Genomic DNA, 22,232 nt, shown 5'->3' with positions numbered 1-22,232 from the left:
CAGCTCCTGTAGCTGTTCAGTATACTATGGAGCCAGATATGGTGAAGCTGTTAAGGTGCCTCTGCACTCAAGTCTCTCCAAGGCATACATATAGATGAGGAAGGTGCCCCTAGAATGCTGACACCCCAGGCTAGTTTGCCAATAGGGTTGAACAACCTACCATAAAGAGGAATAACTGAGGCTTCCCTAAGCCTTTCTTCCTACTGAGCATCTTGAATGAGTCGATCAGCAGAGCAGAAGCCTATAGAACTCCCTCTCCTAATGACATAAAGTACAAATTGTGTTGCTTTGTCAGCTGGGAAAGGGTAACTGAAGCAACCTCCTTTTTAGCTACCAGATTTTTAGCTTCTGTGAATCCAGCATAGTTATGACACCCCTTTTCTTTTTTCCTTAAGCCCACAACAAGACTAATATCTGAAGTCAAAAGCATCCCCCCTTTCCCCTATATTCCTGGGGAGCTACAAGCATGGGAGATTGTCACAAGGAGGTTACCAATGGCAGAACCTAAGGACGCACATGCATAGCTGTAGGTTATGAGGACTCTTCCCCTCATATGGTCTTAGAGGTGGGCTGTTTGAGTTATTTTCATCAGGAATGATAGCGCTCGAACTTCAGAACTGCCTCTTGTCACTGTATTAACTAATACAAACAGTTGAATTGCACCTTCCTATATGTTTATTATACAAGACAGAATGCATTAGAAATAGAACAGTGCCCTTCTTTATCTTATTCAAAGTGGGGAGAATCTGATGATCATATGGTGCTATTTTCAGGCTGCAGTTTAGGAAGTACTGGCAGGACCAGATGTATACAAAAAATGTTAATATTTGCTTCTGGCATGCTACATGAGATTTTTCAGGTTCTGTAGCAGAGGTCTGGCACACATACCTCTGGAACAAGAAGTGTGGGATACTTATGGGTATGGAAACTTTACCTTGAGAGCTTGCAAGGAAAATATACTGTCTATTTGGATGCCTTTCATCTTATATTTACCCAAGAAATTTCCAGATGTAGCTAGGTACTCTTCAAAGGCTCCATGGAACCATTAGTTTGTCATGCGAACAAAGGCAAAAGAGTGATTTCCCTCATGGTTTTTTATTTTAGTCAATGTGACCAAAATTCAAACACCTTGTTAATTTCCTGGATAATTTACATTGTAATTTCTGCCCAGATGACAGAAGGCAGAAATTTACCTAAAGCAAAACACAAGTGACTGACTCTTTTCAATTAATTTTAGGGTTTTGTTGTTTTTTTAAAAAAGATTTAGTGTATTGTGAAGCCAATATTACATACCACCAAGGCAATAAAACAATCTATATAGCGCAATTATTAATGTTGAAAAATATATAGCATTGTCCACAGCTGTGTGTTGTCCAGTTATTACATGCCTTCCACATCAAAAAATCCTTACATTTCTTTTTGCTGGGTTGCACATATAGAAGAGCATGTGTATTTGTGCAGACAGAAGAGATTAATTACAAAAAAAACCCCAAAAAACTTCATACTAGCAAAAATATATAATGCTAAAAAAACAACTTCCAAATATAATTTTTAACACCTTTAACCACATTATAGAAATTGAGAGAAATACCAGAAATGAGGATTGGATGGGTATTATTTTACAGAGGAATATATAAAACAAACAAACAAGAAGACTGAAGGGAAAATTAGTTTAGTAGGGGGTGAGTCAGATTTCCAAGAGCAATAATGGCTCAAGTATTTTTAGTTGAGTCTGTGGAGGCAGCTTGAATTTCACAAATATTTCAATATTTTCCCAAAGAATCAACAATGTTTTCACGAATAATGCATAAACATAGTTGTGCTTCCTCTATATGCCAGGCACAAAATTCATGACATTTTAGTTATACATTGGAGACGTTGCATGTTAAATCTCAAAGGAAGTTTTACTAAGAGCCATTTTCTCTGGAGGGGAGTACATTTAACAAATCCTTGGTTCACCTTTTTGTTATCTTCCCTTGACAGCCTTATATTATCTTTCCTTTATTAAAATTCAAGAAAGAGATGAATTTTTTCCAGATGGACAGGCCAGAAATGAAGGGAAACAGAGCACTACAATCAATGAGCACAGCTACATTGGTCCCTGCTTCCCGCAACACTCCAGTCATACTCCAATTTGAATCACAATGAAACTTCATGATAGAACAAAGGAATTGGCTTGCATCTCTCTCTCTCTCTCTCTCTCTCTCTCTCTCTCTCTCTCTCTCACACACACACACACACACACACACACACGGTTCAGACATTATGTGGAGCCCTGGCTTATTTAGTCTAACTGTAGTTAGTTTGGATGTCTGAACGCACACCAACCAACAAACCATGATTTATTTTAGGCAGTCAAAATACTGAACCCCAGATTTGAAGTTGATTTGTTTACAATAACCATGGCATTGCTTAATGTCTGAACCTACATACGTAGTTTAATCTTGGTTTGTTTCAGTAGGTTCACCCTCACAGGGCTCTCAAATAGAGAGAGGAAAATCTAGATCATGTGAAGTATGGAAAAAGGGCAGGTCCAAACAAATCACAACATGGCAAAACAAACCTGTCTGACATCAGTCAATACTTGTCAAATAAACCTAAGTTAATATAAACTATGCTTCTGCATAATGTCTAAACCCATCCACTGTTTTAAAGCTGTTACTTGCCTCAAGTTCTTGGGATGAAGCAGGATAGAAAAGTGAATATATGAACAAGTGTCCCTTGCAAAGCAAGGCTGCCTTCTTCCCTGCAACCATGCTGTGCCATCTCTAACTAATTTTGCTTTCTAAACTTAATTGTTGTTGTGCTGTCGAGTCGGTGTCGACTCCTGGTGACCACAGAGCTATGTGGTTTTCTTTGGTAGAATAAAGGAAGGGTTTACCATTGCCATCTCCTTTGCAGTATGAGATGATGCCTTTCAGCATCTTCCTATATCGCTGCTTCCCAATATAGGTGTTCATACCAGTGGGGATCCAAACAGGCAACCTCTTGCTCGCTTGCATTTTCCCATTCCAGCCCTCAAGTGCACATCTGACCCGTTTACCTTTTTAAAAAAGAAAACAAGTAAACCTTCCCCTCCCCTACAGAAAACCTATCTCCTTATAGGTTGCGTAGGGACAGAATATTCCACTACCAGCACTGCATCACCTTAAGTGATACCTTAAGTATGACCTTAAGTGGTGCAGGAGGGAAATGCTTCACTAAGGTTCGAATCACGGCTGGCACTATATTGGGCAGCAGCAATATAGGAAAATGCTGAAAGGCATAATCTCATACTACGTGGAAGCAGGCAATGGTAAACCCCTCCTGTATTCTACCAAAGAAAATCATAGGGCTCTGTGGGAGTCAAAATCGACTTGATGGCACACTTTACCTTTAGCACTGAATATAGTCTTGCTCTGTTTCAGTCATCCCGGAAGGCCCTTGGATTCTGGAGAGTGAGCAAGCATAATTATCATTATCAAGCTTAAACAGTAAATCCTTGAAGGCATCACAAATTCCTCCGCAACATGGCTGTCTGGTTAATAATAAATAAACACACACATACCCCTGCTGGGAGCTGCACATTTTTATACCGCCCCATACAGAAGTCCCTGGCCAGTTCACAATCTACAAACCATCATTAAAACATTAACACAATCAAAACAACAATAAATACAAATAAAACTCTAAAACCCAAAGCTTTAAAACTTTGCCTGGCTAAATAGGTATAAAACATGGCTAAATGTTCCATTTAGCAACCCTAGAGAAGGATATGTGTGGTTCTAGCCCAATGTTGATATATGCTGATATCCATCTAACCTGATTGCCTCTACCTTTCTGGGTGTAATTCTAAGGGTTATAATCTCTAAACAGTGTCAGCCCATAACATGTTGCTGTCTGAAATGGAGCACCAAGTGAACCACTCCCTTCCCTCCCACCCCTTCTTCCCCCCACCCCCACATGTTATTAAAATCATATCCCCAATTACTTCTGAATTCAAATCTCTCCCCGCTCCCTTCCTTCTGTTTCTATTAGGAAAGGAAGAGAAAAAAAGCAGTGTAGTGTCATTCCATTTTGTTTCCTCTGCAGGTCATCCATGGCCAGGGCGATGGGGAGGGTGCTGCATAACTGAGCTGCCTAAAATGATCTGCTTCACCATGCTTCACAGTAGGGCTGGCCCTACGTATGAAGCTCGAAACAGGGTATCTAAGGGACTCTCCTCTCCTGTACAAACCTGCCTGTCTACTGAGATCATCAACAGAGGCCTTGCTCCCAAACAGGGCTGCAAAGCTTTGGCCTTCAGCAGTCTTTCAACTTTAACTCCCATCAGCCCTAGCTATAGTGGCCGATAGTCAGGGACCATGGGAACTGTAGCCCAAAATCTAAAGTAGGGCCAAAGTTATGCAGCCCTGCTCTAAGCAATCTTGCCTTCAAAGGTGAGGCTGGTGATGATGGGAGGCAGGACCTTCTTAGTCATAAAGTCCCACCTCTGGAATGCTCTTTCCTGGCGCTTTCCAGATTAGCTGCTCAACTGCGGCAAAATGCTTCTGTTCAGGCAAATCGCATTTAAAATGTAAATAGCAAAGCACCCAGCAGGGGGAGCAGTCTCACAAAAACTAACAACCCGACAAAACAGCAACTTTTTAACGCTGGATATACAACGCTATAGCACTATATCACAGCAATTAAATTTGAAATAAGGCATTGGAAATCTGAATGGCACCCTGCTATCAACGTAGGGACTGCGATGTCACAACATAGGCAGTGTGGAAGCCCACTTCAGAGATTCATAATGACCCCGTTACAGGGCATAATCTGAAAAGCACCCCTGAGAAATTCTGTTAGCACCACACCTGATTCATTTTTTTTAAGGTGGCAAGTTCATTTTAAAAATAAATTCTCTCAGATTCTTTTAAATGGATGCTGCCTATTAGTTGTTTTGCTCCGACAATTCTGATGTTTGTGTGGCTGCTGTTGTGTTTGGTTATTTTTGTATCTTTTGTGCTAATTGGTGCTCTTATTATTTTATGGGCATTGAAAATTGTAAGGTGGGGTACATGTTTGATGACCCCAGCTAACTTGGCAAAGAGGCACCTTTTAATGTGGTGACTCTTTTTATTTAGCAGGGGGAGAGTAACTTGATCTATCCATCCCCAGCACAGTACCTCCAGTGACTGTTGCTGGTGTCTATCTGATGCTTCTTTTTAGATTGTGAGCCCTTTGGGGACAGGGTTCCACCTTATTTGTTTGTTATTTCTCTGTGTAAATCACCCTGAGCCATTTTTGGAAGGGCGGTATAGAAATCAAATGAATGAATGAACACATGAATGATAGGCTATAGCTCCCTCGCAGCTCAGGTGGAAGAGGAATGCTGCAAGTAAACAGTAGAGGAGGAGAAAAGAGGCCTTGAAGAATATATCAAGGACAGTGAAGACGACGCACTTCAAATGGTCAATAACGAGAAACTATTCAACACCAATGAAAGAAAGCAGGCCTACAAGAAAGAACAAGTCAAGAACCGAGAAGAAAAATGGAAAAAGAAGCCCCTGCATGGTCAATATTTGCACAATATAAGTGGAAAATCAGACATTACCAAGATCTGGCAATGGCTTAAGAATGGCAACTTGAAGAAAGAAACAGAGGGTTTAATACTGGCTGCACAAGAACAGGCACTAAGAACAAATGCAATAAGAGCAAAAGTAGAAAAATCCAACACAAACAACAAGTGCCGCCTTTGTAAAGAAGCAGATGAAACAGTGGACCACCTAATCAGCAGTTGTAAAAAGATCACACAGACTGACTACAAACAAAGGCATGACAAGGTAGCAGGGATTATACACTGGGACACCTGCAAAAAATACAAGCTACCTGTAGCCAAAAATTGATGGGACCATAAAATTGAAAAAGTTGAAGAAAATGAAGATGTAAAAATATTATGGGACTTCCGACTACAAACAGACAAACATCTGCCACACAATACACCAGATATAACTGTAGTCGAGAAGAAAGAAAAACAAGTTAAAATAATCGACATAGCAATACCAGGGGATTGCTATGAATAGAATAGAAGAAAAAGAAATAGAAAAAAAATCACAAAATACAAAGATCTACAAATTGAAATTGAAAGGCTGTGGAGGAAAAAGACCAAAATAATCCCAGTGGTAATTGGCACCCTGGGTACAGTTCCAAAAGACCTTGAAGAGCACCTCAACACCATAGGGGCCACAGAAATCACCATCAGCCAATTACAAAAGGCAGCTTTACTGGGAACAGCCTATATTCTGCAACGATATCTATAACAATTGACAATAAAATTCAGCCATCCCAGGTCCTTGGGAAGGACTCGATGTCTGGATAAAACAAACCAGTCAATAACACCTGTCTGACTGTGCAAACAAGAAATAATAATGTTTAAAATATAATTTCTGTGAACAGTTCAGAAGTTCTTTTAGCTTAGCACTTTATTGTCAACTTCTTCAACTTTTCACACTGTTTTTCTTGAAAAAGGAGGGAGCAGATATGCTGGGAAAGGTCACATCATCTTAAATATCCAGACACAATTCCATACTGATATCAGTCTAGCTACATTCTAACTTATTTTGATTGTCATCTTTTAATTTCGGTTGTTATTTCTACTATAAACCTAGTAAAACACCCTAATGGCATGGAGGTTTTAGGAGTTATTTGAAGCGTAAACTTGTTCCAACAGAATAATAATTTTTTCAGAGGCTGGCTTTCATCACCTGTGCAGCTGCTGCTGTCAGTGAAGACAGTGCTCAAATATTAAACTTCTCTGGTGTAGATTTAACAATAGAATTTCTAGTAGCCCACTTATTCCTATCGTTTCTCTCATGAACTTCTGTGCCTCTTAAAAATGACATGATACATTGCTATGCATGTGCACTTTTTCAGACTTTTATGAACAAACAGAGGAGATCTGTGAAGTTTCAGCGCTATTTCCCCCTCACCAACCCACATTTTGTGCAAATGGGCTGCTGCAGCCAGAACATCAGCAGATAGCCAAGCTGCCAGTATCCTTTTTAAAAAAATTTAATTTTTTTTGACATTTTGTATTTTACAATGCCTTTCCCAGTTCCCCACCCCTCACCCCACCCCCCGAGCCCAGCCCTCCCTTCCCCTCACAGCACGGATTGGGGGGTGAAGAGAGAAGAAAAGAGAGAAAGAAAGAGAAAAGGGTGGGGGGAGACAGAAGGGGGGGGAGAGGTGAAGGCATACTCACCATTGCTCTAGTAGGTGTGGATAGGTCGGAGGGATTCCTATTCTAAGAACAGGTTAAGGAAGTTGTCCCAGATTTCAGACCACTTATCCAATTTATTTACTTTTAAGAGGGTCCATTTTTCATGTGCTGCCAGCTCAAGCAGGTCCTGCACCCAGTCCTCACACCTAGGGAGGTTGGGAGATTTCCACTGCCTCAAAATTAACCTCTTGGGTACCAGCAAGCTCCGCCATAGCCATTGTTTAGAACTGGGTTTTAGGTCCCAGTCAGAAGGGATAAACCCCAACACTGCATGCAGGTCCTTCAGCACAAGGGATGATGAGTCCAGTACTAGGTTAATTCACATAATAACTTCCCCCCAAAAGCCTTGCACTATGGAACAGCCCCAGAACAGGTGTGTTAGATTGGCATGAGGATTACTGCATCTCCAACAATTATTATTTGAGGACATTTTCAATTGTTTACTATGTAGGGGGTCTAGTAGGCCCTCTTTTTAGCTGGTGCCTTGTCCTTTGACAGCTGGAGAGCACTCACTTTCACCTTTCTTGTGGGTTTAATCCTTAATGCATGCTGAGCTAGAGTCCCTTTGCATGACAGTTTAAAGGGTTAGCAACATCACAAGTAAATCAAAAGCTTCAATCCTACCCACTGACTAGGGAGTAAGCCCCACTGTACACACTGGGACTTGCTTCTAAGAAAAGGTGCATAGCGTTTTGTACACCTAATGGCGCAGAGGGGAAATGACTTGACTAGCAAGCCAGAGGCTGCCGGTTCGAATCCCCACTGGTATGTTTTCCAGACTATGGGAAACACCTATATCGGGCAGCAGTGATATAGGAAGATGCTGAAAGGCAACATCTCATACTGCGCAAGAGATGGCAATGATAAACCCCTCCTGTTTTCTACCAAAGACAACCACAGTGCTCTGTGGTCACCAGGAGTTGACACCGACTTGATGGCACAACTTTACCTTTACCTATCATTGCTTGCTCCACTTGGTGGCTGACATCCTAACTAACAAAGCACATGCTCTAGGAGGCTCTGCGGGGACATGGCGGAAGCCCATGAGCAACTGCTCCAGTCCTCTTCCACACACATTATTGAACCAATGGGGAAAATTTCCCAGCTCTTCCTGCACTCTGGAAGCATTTTGTAAGAGAGAAAATGCCTTACAGACAGACACATTTCCTCTCATACAGAGCATGTATAAAGTGTAGGGGAGTTTTGCCTACTGGCACAACTACGCACACAGAGGACTGGGGGAGTTGTGCAAAGGCTTCCCTAGAGCCTCCTGACACACAAGCTTTGTTTGTTAGGACGTCAGCTGGTGTGCTTAAAACTCAGTAACTGGATTTTCTATGGAAATTCCAGAGGGTAGCTGTGTGAGCCTGTTGTAGCAACACACAAGAAGGAGACCTGTGACACCTTAATGAAGAATGAAGTTCTTATTGAGTCTTAAGCTTTTGTGAGCTAGATTGTGGTCTGATACATAGAGTGCAATCCTTGGTTGGCAAATAATCGGAGAGAAAAACTGTCTACACCGTGTAATCCAAAAGATTATGAGATGCAAGAGGTAGCAGTAGGTCTGCCACATTATTATACAGAACCCAAACGTATACAAGGTATGATCATAGTGACTCACATACAACAGCCATCAGTAGTGTTAAGACAATTTTTCTTGTTATGCTGATTTACATATAAAAATGAGACAATTACCTCTGAAGTGGGAAAAATAAGCCAAACTCAGTTAAGTCCACACTGCTTAGAATCAAGTTTATAGGTACATTTTAGTTCAGTACTTTGACACTAGAGCCTTCCTTTAAAGATTTTTTAAAAATTCAAGTATGGTGACGTTGAGGGCAGAAACAGCGTATCCTGGAAGACTCAAATACTGCTTGCCATCATTTCTAATAGTGGTTCTGAATTATTTACAGCTTGCAATGGGAAAAACTTAAATCAGCAAACAGAGCCTTCAGCAGCTAACACATTTTTCAGAGATAGCTTCTAGTGGTGAGATGGGAAATCTATTAAAATATGCTTTATTTTATTCCATAGTGCTTGGGAGTAAAGTGATAGGTGACAATATAGCATAGCTAGGGGAGGGTGGGGAGCACAAATTCAAGAGGGGGTTTCACCATATTATAGACTGAGCATTTAACATTTCATTACACACACACACACACACACACACACACACACACACACACAGACACCACTTACATTCATATTCCTATCCCAGATCTGGATGGACCCATCTTGACAGCCCGCTGCAATGAGTTTACCATCTCTGTTATACGTGCAGCTCGTGGGAATCACTCGTTTACCTTGAGCTGTCCGTGGTTTAAAAACCCCTTTGTGTTTTTTGTCGTTGTTAACATCCCACGTTCTCACAGTCCTAGCAAAAGACCAAAAGAAATAACAGTTTTACAAATGACTGAAGAGTAGATTTCAAATCTAGCCATTTCCAACAATAATTTAGATTTAAAACTCACTTAAGGGGGCCTGTGCTGGCCTAATGGCCAGGCAAGTTGCCATTTTGGCAGCCCAGACAGCCAGTTGGTTGCTTTTAATCCTAACACGCCTAGGAATCCAGCAAGACGGGAGTGTGGCATTGTGGAGGGAGAGAGTCTGCAGTTTGGAACAGACAGTTGGGTTGAAGAGTTCTGGAATAATACTAGGCTCTTAACACACTGTATGTCTGACAATAATTCATTGACGCAAGACCTTTCTTTTTTAGAGCTATATTATTTTCCCACAAACCCTTTTATAAACAATTTTACAAGTGGGGGGGAAGATACCTTTGGCTTTACTATATTTCTTAGAAACATATTAAAACAGTTGAGGATGAGAGAATGCGGAGCCAAGAGAGCAAAAGAAAGGATTGAAATACAGGTGGACTGGTTAAATGGCCCTAGACACAAAAGACTTCTATCCTTCAGAATGCCGAATTCCTTCCAGAGTATTAATTCAAAAGTCTTCTGGCATGTAAAACATAAAAACATTTCAATCTTTGGCAGGCCATGGAGATCATTAATTACAAAGACCAAATGCAATGAGCTCTTGGTGAACAATGCTCATTTGTTTAGACTATACAAACAATAGTTAGGATCCAAGAATACGCAAATTGTTGGGTCCTTTGCCAACATAAATGCTACTGTATCAAGGCAGCCATCTTCCAAAAAGATAAGGCTATGTGAGTGAGGACCAAGAACAGAGTTTCTAGTAGGTTTTACAAAACCAAATTGGGCATACATAATGGATAGACCACACACTAGTTTAGCAAATTCATATAAGCTATTTGGTTCCCAAAGAGTATATATAATTAAGTGCCAAGAGTTGTTTGGGCTGGCCAAATGGAAGTCTCCTGCAGTCCATCAATGCACTTTCCCTCCATAATCTGTACACATCACTATTTCAATGGCAGCTATAAAAGCGGTTAGCATTCTGCTGCACATACCCATTTGTAATCAGAGGTGCACCTAAGTAATTTTGGAGCCTCGACCTAAAGGGCTTTGGAGCCCAGCCCCCTTCCGCCCATTAAGCATCGTCATGCTCCACCGGGTGACCACACCACTCCAGACAGACTAAAGGGGATTTGTGGGCCCCAGGGGCTTTGGAGGCCCTGGACTTCAGCCATGAAGTCCAGGGGTAAGAGCGCCTCTGTTTGTAATGACTGACTTTTCAGACAAGGAAAACCATCACCCATTGTTTTAACATATCAGTAGTCCCAGACAACAATATCCCCTACAAACTGCTCTAGGAAGCTTTTGTTTTTGAGAGATTATATTCTCACCTGGTCTGGTAGAGCAGCTTGCAAAGTATGAAAAGGCAAAATATACAGTGGGGCAAGCAGAAGAGCAAACTATGAGACAAGGAGGAACTATAGCAGAGTTGGGAGATCTAGAGGAAACAATTCAATGCCATAGTTCTGCCACAAATTGCTTAGAATGGGGAACCACAGTGCATCCTGAAGAATAGCTAGGGACAGAGCATGAGTGACTCTCTTATTGTTACTTGACTTCCTGGCTCAAGAAGGATCTCCCAGTTATTAGCTGACTTGAAATTCTTGTAGTTTGATTCTCTGATCAGCTATCTTGGAAGATGCAGCAAGTATGAAACCAATGCTGCTCCGTGTCCAGAGTTGCACAGTGACAAACACTTAGATGGATTGGACTGATAGGACCAGACATGGAGTGGAAGCAGATTTGGCCTTGTCCCCTTTTCCTATATTTTCCTCATATATCTTACACAGTTATGCCTGCACATTTTCATTCCTGTTTAGGTACAACTGATGTTACTCTCCATAGAAACTAAGTAGATAATAAGCAGAAATAAACAGAAGACAACATATATTACCTTATACACCAGCAGATAATGGGTGTAGACTAAACTATTATTCCATTATTTTACAAAGAAGACTGGAAAGGAATTCTGGCCACTTTCCTTTTAATTTAACACACACACTTAATAAAGCACATGAATTGCTCAGAACAAAATCAGGCTGGGGGGGGGGGCAGGATATACTTGCATTGCAACATGCTAAACACCAGAAATATTTGTCAAGTTTAAACACACATTAGATTTAAACAGTAATCTAAACACAGTGCATTTAAATTCAGTTGTGTGTCCATGTCACTGGCTAAAACCTAAAATTAACTTTGAAAAGCCTGAAGGTCTAACAGAATTACTCTTTACTGACACGTAATACACAACACATACACATTTTACATGTAACTAGCTTTTTAAAAGTGGTAGATTCCACATCTGCAAAACAGATTTTGTGAGATGCTTCTAAGTGCCAAAGAGTGATTCAAAGCAATTTTAAAAGGGATTGAAATGCTCTCTTGGAAGGTAATAGGGATATATTCATGATCTGAGAATGTAAATAACTTCTGTTTAGGGTAAACAGCTGGCTGTATTACTTGGGTCAGTTTTAAGTTCCTACAATGTGGATGTTTCTTTTTGATTTTACAGAGACTCATTACCAATGTTGTGCTGTATTATACCCTCTGTACTGTAATGTAAAGGGCAGACATAATAAAAATAAATATGCACACTCAGGTCCATATTGTGACAGATTAAAGGGATTTATATGGCTATATTATCTTACTGTCAGTGTGTGTGTTTCCCCCCTAATATAGTTTAATGAATAAAGCCTTTCACCCCACACATAAGACTAAATCTTTTTCAGATGGCAAATGGCAAATCAATTCAAGCACCTGTGCAATTAGGGAACAGACAGGAAATTAGAATGGAAATGTAAAAGACAAGATGACAAAAGACTGGTGGGAGCTGGTCACACTTACTGGATGTATGGGGGCAAGAACGAGAGTGAGTGCGTCAAGGGAGGAGTGTCATTGGGTGAGAAGAAAGTGCTATGTTTGAAGCAGCAGAGCAAGCAACGCTGAACACATATTACTGCAGATAGAGAAGTTCTCAAGATGTTATATGCTTTTCCTGCTTCCCCAAACAGAGAAGTTCCAGGGGTAGTGCTGTAGAGTTCAGTTTCCTTTTGGATGAAGGCTCACTGGAGACTTCTGTTGTATTTTGTATTTGCAAATATTTCAAACATGAAGGAGTACAGGCATCCTTATAAGACACTGCTACTCTGTAAAATGGGATCAGTTCCTTCAAAAGTCAACATCTTCAATTTCAGCCAAATTTAGATCGGTTTATCTGTTACCAGACCTTTTAGCAACTGCTTCTTCAGGTCCCACCTGAGCATGTATGGCATGTCCCAGATGATGACCGTCAACACCCATTTTGGAAATATTTCTGAACCATTCAATAGCAATCATTTTAAGGCAAAACACCCAACTCTTCATTTGACATACCATGTACAATGACTATTTGTCAATACTCCCCTTGACTATTTGCATGTCTCTACTATTATTAAGGTTCTTATTAGGAGACTTTTTAATTGCCAGACTTTTAAAAAACAGCACTCAGGATACCAAAAGCATTTGAGCTGACAGTGAAAGGCTGAAGAAGAAAAAACTATCCTAAAACTACAAAAGCCAGAAGAGCTTTCCATACTTGCTAGGCAACAAATTCTCCAAGAAAACTATATACCCAAAAATTATGCATCTGAATAGAATTAAGATAATTTAAACCAGATCATACAAGAAGAATCAGTTCTGAACCATATGCAAAAGAGGTGAAAGAAAAACAACAGGAAGATCTTCCTTCCAAGAAGAACGGCTCAAATGGAGATAATACCCTTTTGCTAATTTATTCTCTGTGAAGTAGCTTCTCAAAACGGGAATGAGTACTTAAGAAAAACCTAACAACATCATGTCTAACTTAGTTCTAGCCCTTGGATCAGGCAAGTAAATCTGACAGCTGACAGTTTCCCACAGTTGGCTAAGAAAACAAAGCAAGCAAAATGTTTGGGTTCCAGACTTCCCATTCATGCTCAGAGGTGAAAACCTCTCGATGACAAACACCTGGGAGAGAGAACGCTACAGGGAGCTCACTGAAATAACACAGTGGAAGGAGGACATGAGCCTGAACTGTGAGTACATATTGCATCTGAGATAAGAACTTGGATGCCGAATTAAATCAATAGCCTGTTTAGCTCAACCTTCTGCTGATAGACAACAGCCAGCTCAATGACATGGGCATCGAGCTCTGGGCACCAGAAGACACATACATGAAAAAGGCTGGCAAATGGAGCCTGCTGGATGAAACAACCAGTTCCATAGAAAACACAGGTTGAATCAGGGGAAATAGGGTAAAAGGAGTTAATCAGAGTTCCAGGAAACACATGAATCCAGGAGATATAAAACAGATTTGTAGATTTTTGTTGTTGCTGTTGTTGTTTCAGCAGAGGTCTGGACTCTGGAGCAAAGGAACTGATTTTAAGAGCAGGGGAAGGAGATGTGATGAGTTTCTGCCACCTGCTGGAGTCCTCCAGATTGCTCTGATTGCTAATCAGAAGGAGGAGCATTCAGTCCTCTCCTTCATTAGCGGCAGCTGTACCAGACCCCCAACAACTCAACTTCCTCAAATGGTTCCTGTTGCTTGGAGGAGTCTGCCCAGGGCTGGGTGTAGACAGGCAGGGGAGGCACATGGTGAGACAGACAAGTTTTTTTCTTCTTTTCCCCCCCAACAGTGAAGCTATATCCATAATTCAGTATCCCAGCATCTAGTTGAAAGATGAGCTGTCACTGAACACAGAAGTGTGTCTATGCAGAGGCGTTCTTACCCCTGGACCTTGGGGCCACAGTCCGTGGCCTCCAAAGGCCGGGAGGGGAGCCTTCACCACAAGGCCCCGCTGTGAGCCACCCCCACCCCCAGGCCAAACCAGTGATCTTGCTAGTAATTCAAGCTGCCATGTGCGTGGCAGGAGGGTGGAGTGAGTCAAGGAGGCATTCCCCCCCCCACACTCATGGCAGAGGCGGGCGGAGCGGGAGCAGCTGCTTGGCCTGGCCGTTTGGCCCAACAGCCTGTGAGAACTGTGCAGGCTCACTGGAGTACCTCACAGTTCTCAAGGGCAGGCAGCAGGGGCGGCCTCATGGCAGTGGGAGTCGGGCCCGAGAACCCAAACTATCTAGGTGTGCCATTGTGTCTATGCATGTGTTGATGAACATTTGGGGCTGGTGAGTCTGTGGTGTGTGATCAGGAATCTAAAGGGAGGTGGTTGGGCAACATGTCTGTGCCTCCAATGCTGCAGTTCAAAGCTTCTTAATTTTTGCTGTGTTCCAGGGCCCTTGATTTGAACTTGCTCGGTTGTGGTTTTTTTTATGGACCACCACATTTTCTTGTGCTAAGGCTGCTTGCTAGGCTTCTAAATGTATTCAGCTTTCTCTGCATTGCAGCTGTATTGAAGGCCTGGTCTATACAGGTAGAGGAATGAGGTGACAGAAACCTGAGGTGGCAGAGTGGACTATACCACTTCAAACTGCAGTCAGGGTTTCTCCTTTTATATATATAGATATAATTAAGGGAGGAGACCTAGTCTTGTGGTAGCAAGCATGAATTGTCCTCTTTGCTAAGCAGGGTCTACCCTGGTTGCATTTGAATGGGAGACTACATGTAAGCAATGTAAGATATTAGGGGATGGGGTCGCTCTGAGAAGAGCAACTGAGTGCTTACATGCAGAAGGTTCCAAGTCCCCTCCCTGGCATCTCCAGATAGGGAGAGATGCCTGCCTGCAACCTTGGAGAAGCCGCTGCCAGTCTGTGTAGACAATACTGAGCTAGATGGACCAATGGTTTGACTTGGTAGAAGGCAGCTTCCTATGTTCCTAAATTTTAAAGATTTTTTTTAAAACACAGGGCAATATTAAGTGTTGAGAAATTAAAAGGAATATATTTAAAAACATACCTGCAGTCTAAAGTGGTAGAGTCCATTTACCATCTTGTTCTGTAGGACCAAGCCAAATACACAAGAACAAGTGTGGTAAGTAAAAGGTGTTGCAAGGGGGTTGGTTTTTGACAATCTTTGTTCTGTAGGAACATTGTTCTTTGTTCTGTAGGAACAGTGACCCATAAGGGCCACTGCAGTGTGGTTCCTTTCTGCACAACTCAACATGTGAATCTATATTTGCATGGGAGTATTATTTAATTTATTTTTTTATATCCCACTCTTCCTCTGAGGAGCTCAGAGAGGTGTACATGGTTATTTCTATCCCCACAGCAACCCTGTGAGGTAGGTTAGGCTGAGAGATACATGACTGGCCCCAAGTCACCCAAGGAGTCCTGATGCAACAACTCCCATAATACTAAAGAATATGTCAAAAAGGATGCTAGGTTTATGCATGCTCTTTGTCACCAACCAACTTTGTTAAAAGTTCAGGATGATCACAGTGAACTACAAATAGGGCACCCTCTTATCTAATCTATCTCCTGATATGTGCATCTCTAGGCGGTGTACACAATTTAAAATATGACAAATATAAAATAGACCAAAAAACCCAATTAAAACAATTTCACAGAATAAAAAGTTAAAACTATTTCATGGGATAAAAACAAACAGTTTAAAATTAATTTCAGTTAAAAGCCTGAGAAGACAGATGTGTCTTGAAGGTCTTCCTAAAAGCAATCAGAGATGGAGATGCTCTTATTTTGACATGGTGTATTCCAAAGCTCTGGGGCAGCCACAAAGAAGGCCTAGTCCAATCGCCACCAAACAAGCTGGTGGCAACTGTAACCAGACCTCTCCAGATGATCTTAATAGGTGACAGGGTCATGACAAAGAAGGAGCTCCCTTAAGTACCCTGAACACAAGCCGTTGAGTCTGGTCTTAAAATAAAGACCTTGTATATCAACCACAAACACTCATCATAATCAGTTCAGCTGACGTAAGCAAAAATTTAAATTCTAGTTCCATCAGTTCTGGAATAACACATAGTTAGGTGACCAGGGAGTCAGAATTTATCTATCAGTCCTTCATTCACATGAAGAAGAGCTTCACAGTACAGACCCGCCTTATTTGGTTTAAAAGGATAGTTATTTATGAGAGACTTTATGGAACAGGATCCATTTGTTTATTTTATATACCTAATTAGTTTTACTATGCTAAAGAGAGCCATAAACTCTAATGGCATGGTGACAAATTCAGAGCAATAGCCAATAAAACTCCCAAGAAACGCATTACAATCAGTCATAAATGAACTTAATGTGCAAATACTTTATATGTTATGAGAGTTGTATCCTACAGAACTATGGCTTTCTAAGTGTGAAGAAAGCCTCTTTAGGGAGACAAGAAGAGTTGGAGATACAGGCTTTTCCTTAAGCACTCCTCCCCTCAACCTTGTGTGTGTCTTGACTGAGGCAGGAGTTGGCAATTGGCTCCCCACCCTCTTCTCAGTTGGTACAGTAGAGCTGATTGATTGATTGATTAAGTGCTGTCGAGTCAGTGTTGACTCTTAGCAACCACACAGATAGATTCTCTCCAGGATGATCTGTCTTCAACTTGGCCTTTAAGGTCTCGCAGTAGTGCATTCATTGCTGTCGTAATCGAGTCCATCCACCTTGCTGCTGGTTGTCTTTTTCTTCTCTTCAACTTTCCCCAGCATTATGGACTTCTCAAGGGAGCTGGATCTTCGCATATTGTGTCCAAAGTATGTTAGTTTGAGCCTGGTCATTTGTGCTTCAAGTGAAAATTCTGGATTGATTTGTTCTATGATCCATTTGTTTGTTTTCCTGGCTGTCCATGGTATCCTCAAAAGTCTTCTAAGAACATAAGAACTTCTCCAGCACCAAAGTTCAAAAGTGTCAATGTTTTTTCTATCTTGCAAAGTCCAGCTCTTGCATCCATAGAGTGTCATGGGAAAAACCAATAGATCTAGCTCCCCTGTATCCCACCAAACTGAAAATGCACAAGTACTACCGTATACATTTAAAGGTTTGTTTTTCACATTTGTTTTGAATGTGTCATTGTTACATTGGCATTTACAGGAGCAATGCACTGTGTGAGCCAGAGGGAGTTTATGGAGGTCCACTGCAGAAATTTCTGTAAGCAAAAGTGTACCTCAACGATCACAAAAACTGCAAATCACTGGGAATTACTACTACACATGCTAAATGAATCCTGTGAAGGTGGCAGTCTCTCTCTCTCTCACTCACACACACACACGTACATACAAAGTCTGCCTCAACATTGATTCTCATGTTAAACTAGTTTCTCCATATAATTAAACAATAGTTGTTCTTCGCACAATTTACAATAAATGAAGTTCAATATGATAGAATCCCACACACATAATGTTCTTGTTATAAACTGTTATCCCCCTTTTGTTACTGATACTTGTAGAGTTCTACTATCCAATGATCTGACTAAGCATATCTTTATGTTGTATACCCTACATCCTGACTTTGCACTTTTGGGACTAGAACAATTAAACACCAGTAAAGATTATTATCTGTCTCCACCATCAGGATGGCTGGTATGTGTCACCAAACAGCAGAAATAACCACAAATATAGTTTGTGTTCAAATATTCCAAATACATCTGACATGTAACATTCTGCTTATTGTTTTATGAACTGTCACTACTTTCTATAATTTTTAACCTTCTAAGATATCCTGTTGAACTTCTGTATCCTTTTTCTAGCTCATTTCTCGGCTGAATATAGCTCTCCCCCCACTGATTTTTTTCCACCTAGACATTTAATCTGACCAAACAAATCCTTTGCTATACTATTGTTTGGTACTACTTGCTACAGAAGACCAGTTATAAAAGGGCACTGCCATTTCTAAATTAAGTCTGTCTTTGCCAGTAGAAAATTTGTGACTTGGCAACCATCTTAATCTTTAATTTGGTACTCCAGAATTCCCATGTGTTCTGGAGGCCCACAGGATGAACGTACAAGAACACTGCAGCAATTACTGTACTTTTAAGCTACAATTACAACTTCATAAAGCATATCAACATCATGCTATCCAGCAGGCTGCAGTAGATTGCAGGTATACCAACATTACATCTTTAGTGTAATGGGTAACCCAAGAAGCTTACCTACAATTTAGGCATCTTTCTTGTTTCTTAAATGCCCAGAGTATTCTCTTATAACTGAAGAACAAAAACAGAATCTACTTGGGAAATATGATCTTCATTGGGAAGCCTTGACCAAATCATCTGAAGTGTTACTTTCCCCCTATGTGTGCACCTGATCCCAGATGTCATCAGCCTTGAGTCAGAATCTGATCTTGCAAAAATTAAAGAAGATGAGGATGAGGAATGGGGCCTTTTCAGTAGTGGCACTTGTTCTCTGGAACAAGACTCATGTACCCAAGAGTCTGTCTTTGATACTTTACAATTTCACAGCAGGAAACACCAGTATAATGCACATCAGTTGTGGTTGCAATGAAAACTGCATAGCTGCCTTAAGAAGCCATTTTCAATTACTTACTGATGTCTGTAGTGTACAAGTTGAATTAACCCTACCACCAAAAAAGGGGGAAATTTCTTCTTATAATTTCATAACTACAATTCAAAGTACACAAGTGTGTCCGTTCCACTACTGTCATAGGTTACGTCCCCAAAGTTACAAAGGCATGAATGAAAACAGAATGGCAAAAATTCTGGCCCTCCATGTTAAACAATTTCCTGATCATTCTCTATATGGTTATTTTTAAAAGTCAGATGAAAACACACACTATTCAGCTAGTGGTTTCCAGAAAGCAGAGATACCGTAGAGATACTCCACTTCCACTTTAGTTAAGGGTAATACACTGAAACTTAATCTCCTGGATAAGAAAAAGAATGGGATGCAAGCAAGCAATCTCTATAGAGGACTCGGAGACTCATTAAGTTATGATCAAAGAGGAACTTAACTGAACTTAACTGAACAGGAAGTTCAGTTCAGGTTACCATCAACAATTTAATCAGAATTACTCAGACAAGGCACTGAATGAGGTGGAGAAAGTAAGAGTGAATCACTGGGAAAACAGGATGACTTCTAAAGATTCTAATTAGTTAAGGCTGTAAATAGCTTTGCAGTTCATTTCGGCTTAGAATTATCTCTATCCAGATCAGAACTTTTGAATGGCACTAACATGAAACAGCCACTACCATAGATGATAAACAGCGATGATAGAAGGTTTTCTGAAGGAACTCTGTTAGCTGACAATGTAGGCAGCTAGCAATTTGTTTTCGCAGTCCCATACGCTGCCATCTTATTTCTCACCATCTCAGCCAATTATGTTAACAATGAACAGAAATCAAGCACTCCACCAGCAATCAAAAATTTAAAAGGCAAGGACATTCTGAACATGGTTTTTTTTTTCATATCCTAGGTTCATGCACACATAAAATGACATAACAACCAAAAGATGGAAAAGGAGACTGAGTGAGAGCCTTTATTTTACACAAAAAGAGGAAAATAGTTTCACATTTCACAATGGCTTCACATTTCACATTTCCCTTCTGTCTTTTAACAATGAGTGATGCTATTTGTTTAAGTTGCAAGTTCTCACACTTCCTTCAGTATCCGGAAAAAGACATTTATTTAAACTGAATCAGTTGATAGGCATATGATCAAGCAATAAAAAATTCTTTAACATTGATTGATGGCTCTCTTCTTTTAATCCTTAAGATGCTGCATACTTTCCATCTGTGCTAGAGCATAGATCCAGGCAATTTTTAAAAGGGGAGGGGACTGGGGGTGCAAATGGCAGCACAAATATCTCCCTACACATCTATTAATATGTGGACATATTAAGATACTGTATGGTCTGCCTGCTCAACTTAGGCCCCCCAGCTGTTTTTGGACTACAACTCCCATAATACCTTGACAGGCAGGCCCTGGCAACTGTTAACTCATGCCCTCATCACCTCTGGGTTGGACTACTGCAATGTGATCTACCTGGGGTTGCCTTTGAAGACAACTCAGAAGCTTCAGCTTGCCCAAAATTCCGCGGCCCGGCTGCTTATGGGCAGCAGAAAATATGATCATGTTTCAACCTTTGCTGAGGTCGCTGCATTGGCTGCCAGTTCACTTCCAGGTCTAATTCAAGGTGCTGATTATCACCTATAAAACCCTTCAGGGTTTGGCACCTGTGTACCTTCAAGACCGCCTCTCCCATCCAACTTCGACCTGCCCTGTGAGGTCATCTCAGGTGGGCCTTCTCAGAGTTCTGGGCTGAGGGGAGGTACTCGGGGCCCGCGCTCCTGGGAGGGCCTTCTCTGTTGCAATCCCCTCCTTATGGGACACTCTGCCTCCTGAGATTCGTAATACCCCCTCCCTTCTGTCCTTTAAGAAGCTCCTGAAGACCTATCTGTTTCACCAGGCTTTTAGTTTTTAACGTGTGTGTGTGAGGGTGATGGTTTCTTATTCTTTTTTGCTTTTCCCTTCCTCCCCTCCCCACCTTCTTCACTAGTCTTCGTTGTTGTTTTAATTTATGTAAACCGCCTCAAGTCTAAGGAAGTCAGGCGGTCAATAAATTTGCTAAATAATAATCCCCAGCCACAGAGGCCAATAGCCAGGGATTATGGGAGTTGTAGGCCAACATCTGCAGGAGGGCCGAAATTGAGCAGCCCTGGCAAACCGACAGGAAGTAGCTTTCCAGGATTTCAGGCAGGGATCTTTTCCAGTCCTACCTGGAGATGCCAAAGAGTGAACCTGGGACTTCTGCATGTGTGCTCTAGGACCAAGCTGAGGCCCCTTCCTCATCTAGGTGGGATGCTGTGTTATTGCTGCTGCATCAGGTTTGAGGGGTTATTAGTATAATGCAGAGAATGAGGTTGAAGCATACTTGGACGGATTGTTGGAAAGACCCTAAAAGCCTGGGAGCTGAATAGAGACTCCTACGGCTATGATCCTGAAACTTTATCTTCGTTTTCAAAGTAGTAGTTTCAGCACTGTCATCTGCAGAACAGAGGCAGGAACACCAACTGGATGAATATTTGCATTTTTATTCTTTTACTCTAAAACACCAATTATCTTCCTGAGACTATTTCCCACAAGATCTCAAGGCTCATATGAATTCATCCAAATACTTAAATGGTGACCTAACATGTTGGGACCACTTTCTGTTACTATGGAAATACCATCTTCTAGCTATGAATTTTTTTTACTGTCTGAGAACAACTTAGGAATGAGGATAAATGAATTTGATGTTAAAAGGAATGGAGAAAAGTAGATAAAGGCTGCAAGCTCTACCAAAATGTCCACTTTAGACAGAATTTGATCAAATTTTATTACTACTTTAACACCAGTGCCCCACCACCACCCACCGAAGAACAATTACATTCCAAAGTCCTTAAAGGCAGTGTTCCCTGTCATTTTTTTCAACTGTGCATGGAATGAGTATTGTCCTGACAGGCAGTATCAAGGCAGTGTGTTTGTGTGCACGTGCATTCACAGTGGGGCTTCCTGATATAACCTAAGTGGGATCTAAGATTAACTGAGCAGACATCAACGAACGTGTGTGTGTGTGTGTGTGTGCGCGCGCGCGTGCGTGCGTGCACACACACGTGCATGCCTTACTGGGAACATGGCTTAGAGATCAATGCAATTTATTCAGAGCTAAGAGATTGTTTAAAAAAAACAATGGAACAGTTTGTAAAA

At 41.2% G+C, this 22,232-nt stretch overlaps 1 protein-coding gene across 2 annotated transcripts in view; it reads right to left on the bottom strand.

Annotated features, from left to right (window-relative positions):
- The window catches only part of WDR70 (WD repeat domain 70), a 165,377-nt gene that overhangs the window by 66,929 nt on the left and 76,216 nt on the right, over positions 1-22,232 (bottom strand). The window contains exon 10 of one of the 2 annotated variants that reach the window (XM_053298643.1): positions 9,440-9,614. The exons of the other annotated variant lie outside the window; for it this stretch is intronic. Within the exon in view, the coding sequence (XP_053154618.1) occupies positions 9,440-9,614 (175 nt within the window). The remainder of the gene's footprint in view (positions 1-9,439; positions 9,615-22,232) is intronic. 2 annotated transcript variants of the gene reach the window in all.

The sequence above is a fragment of the Hemicordylus capensis genome, chromosome 2 (assembly GCF_027244095.1).
Source record: "Hemicordylus capensis ecotype Gifberg chromosome 2, rHemCap1.1.pri, whole genome shotgun sequence".
NCBI lineage: Eukaryota > Metazoa > Chordata > Lepidosauria > Squamata > Cordylidae > Hemicordylus > Hemicordylus capensis.
The sequence above is the reverse complement of the archived record's forward strand: the minus strand, read 5'-3'. Positions and strand labels throughout refer to the sequence as shown.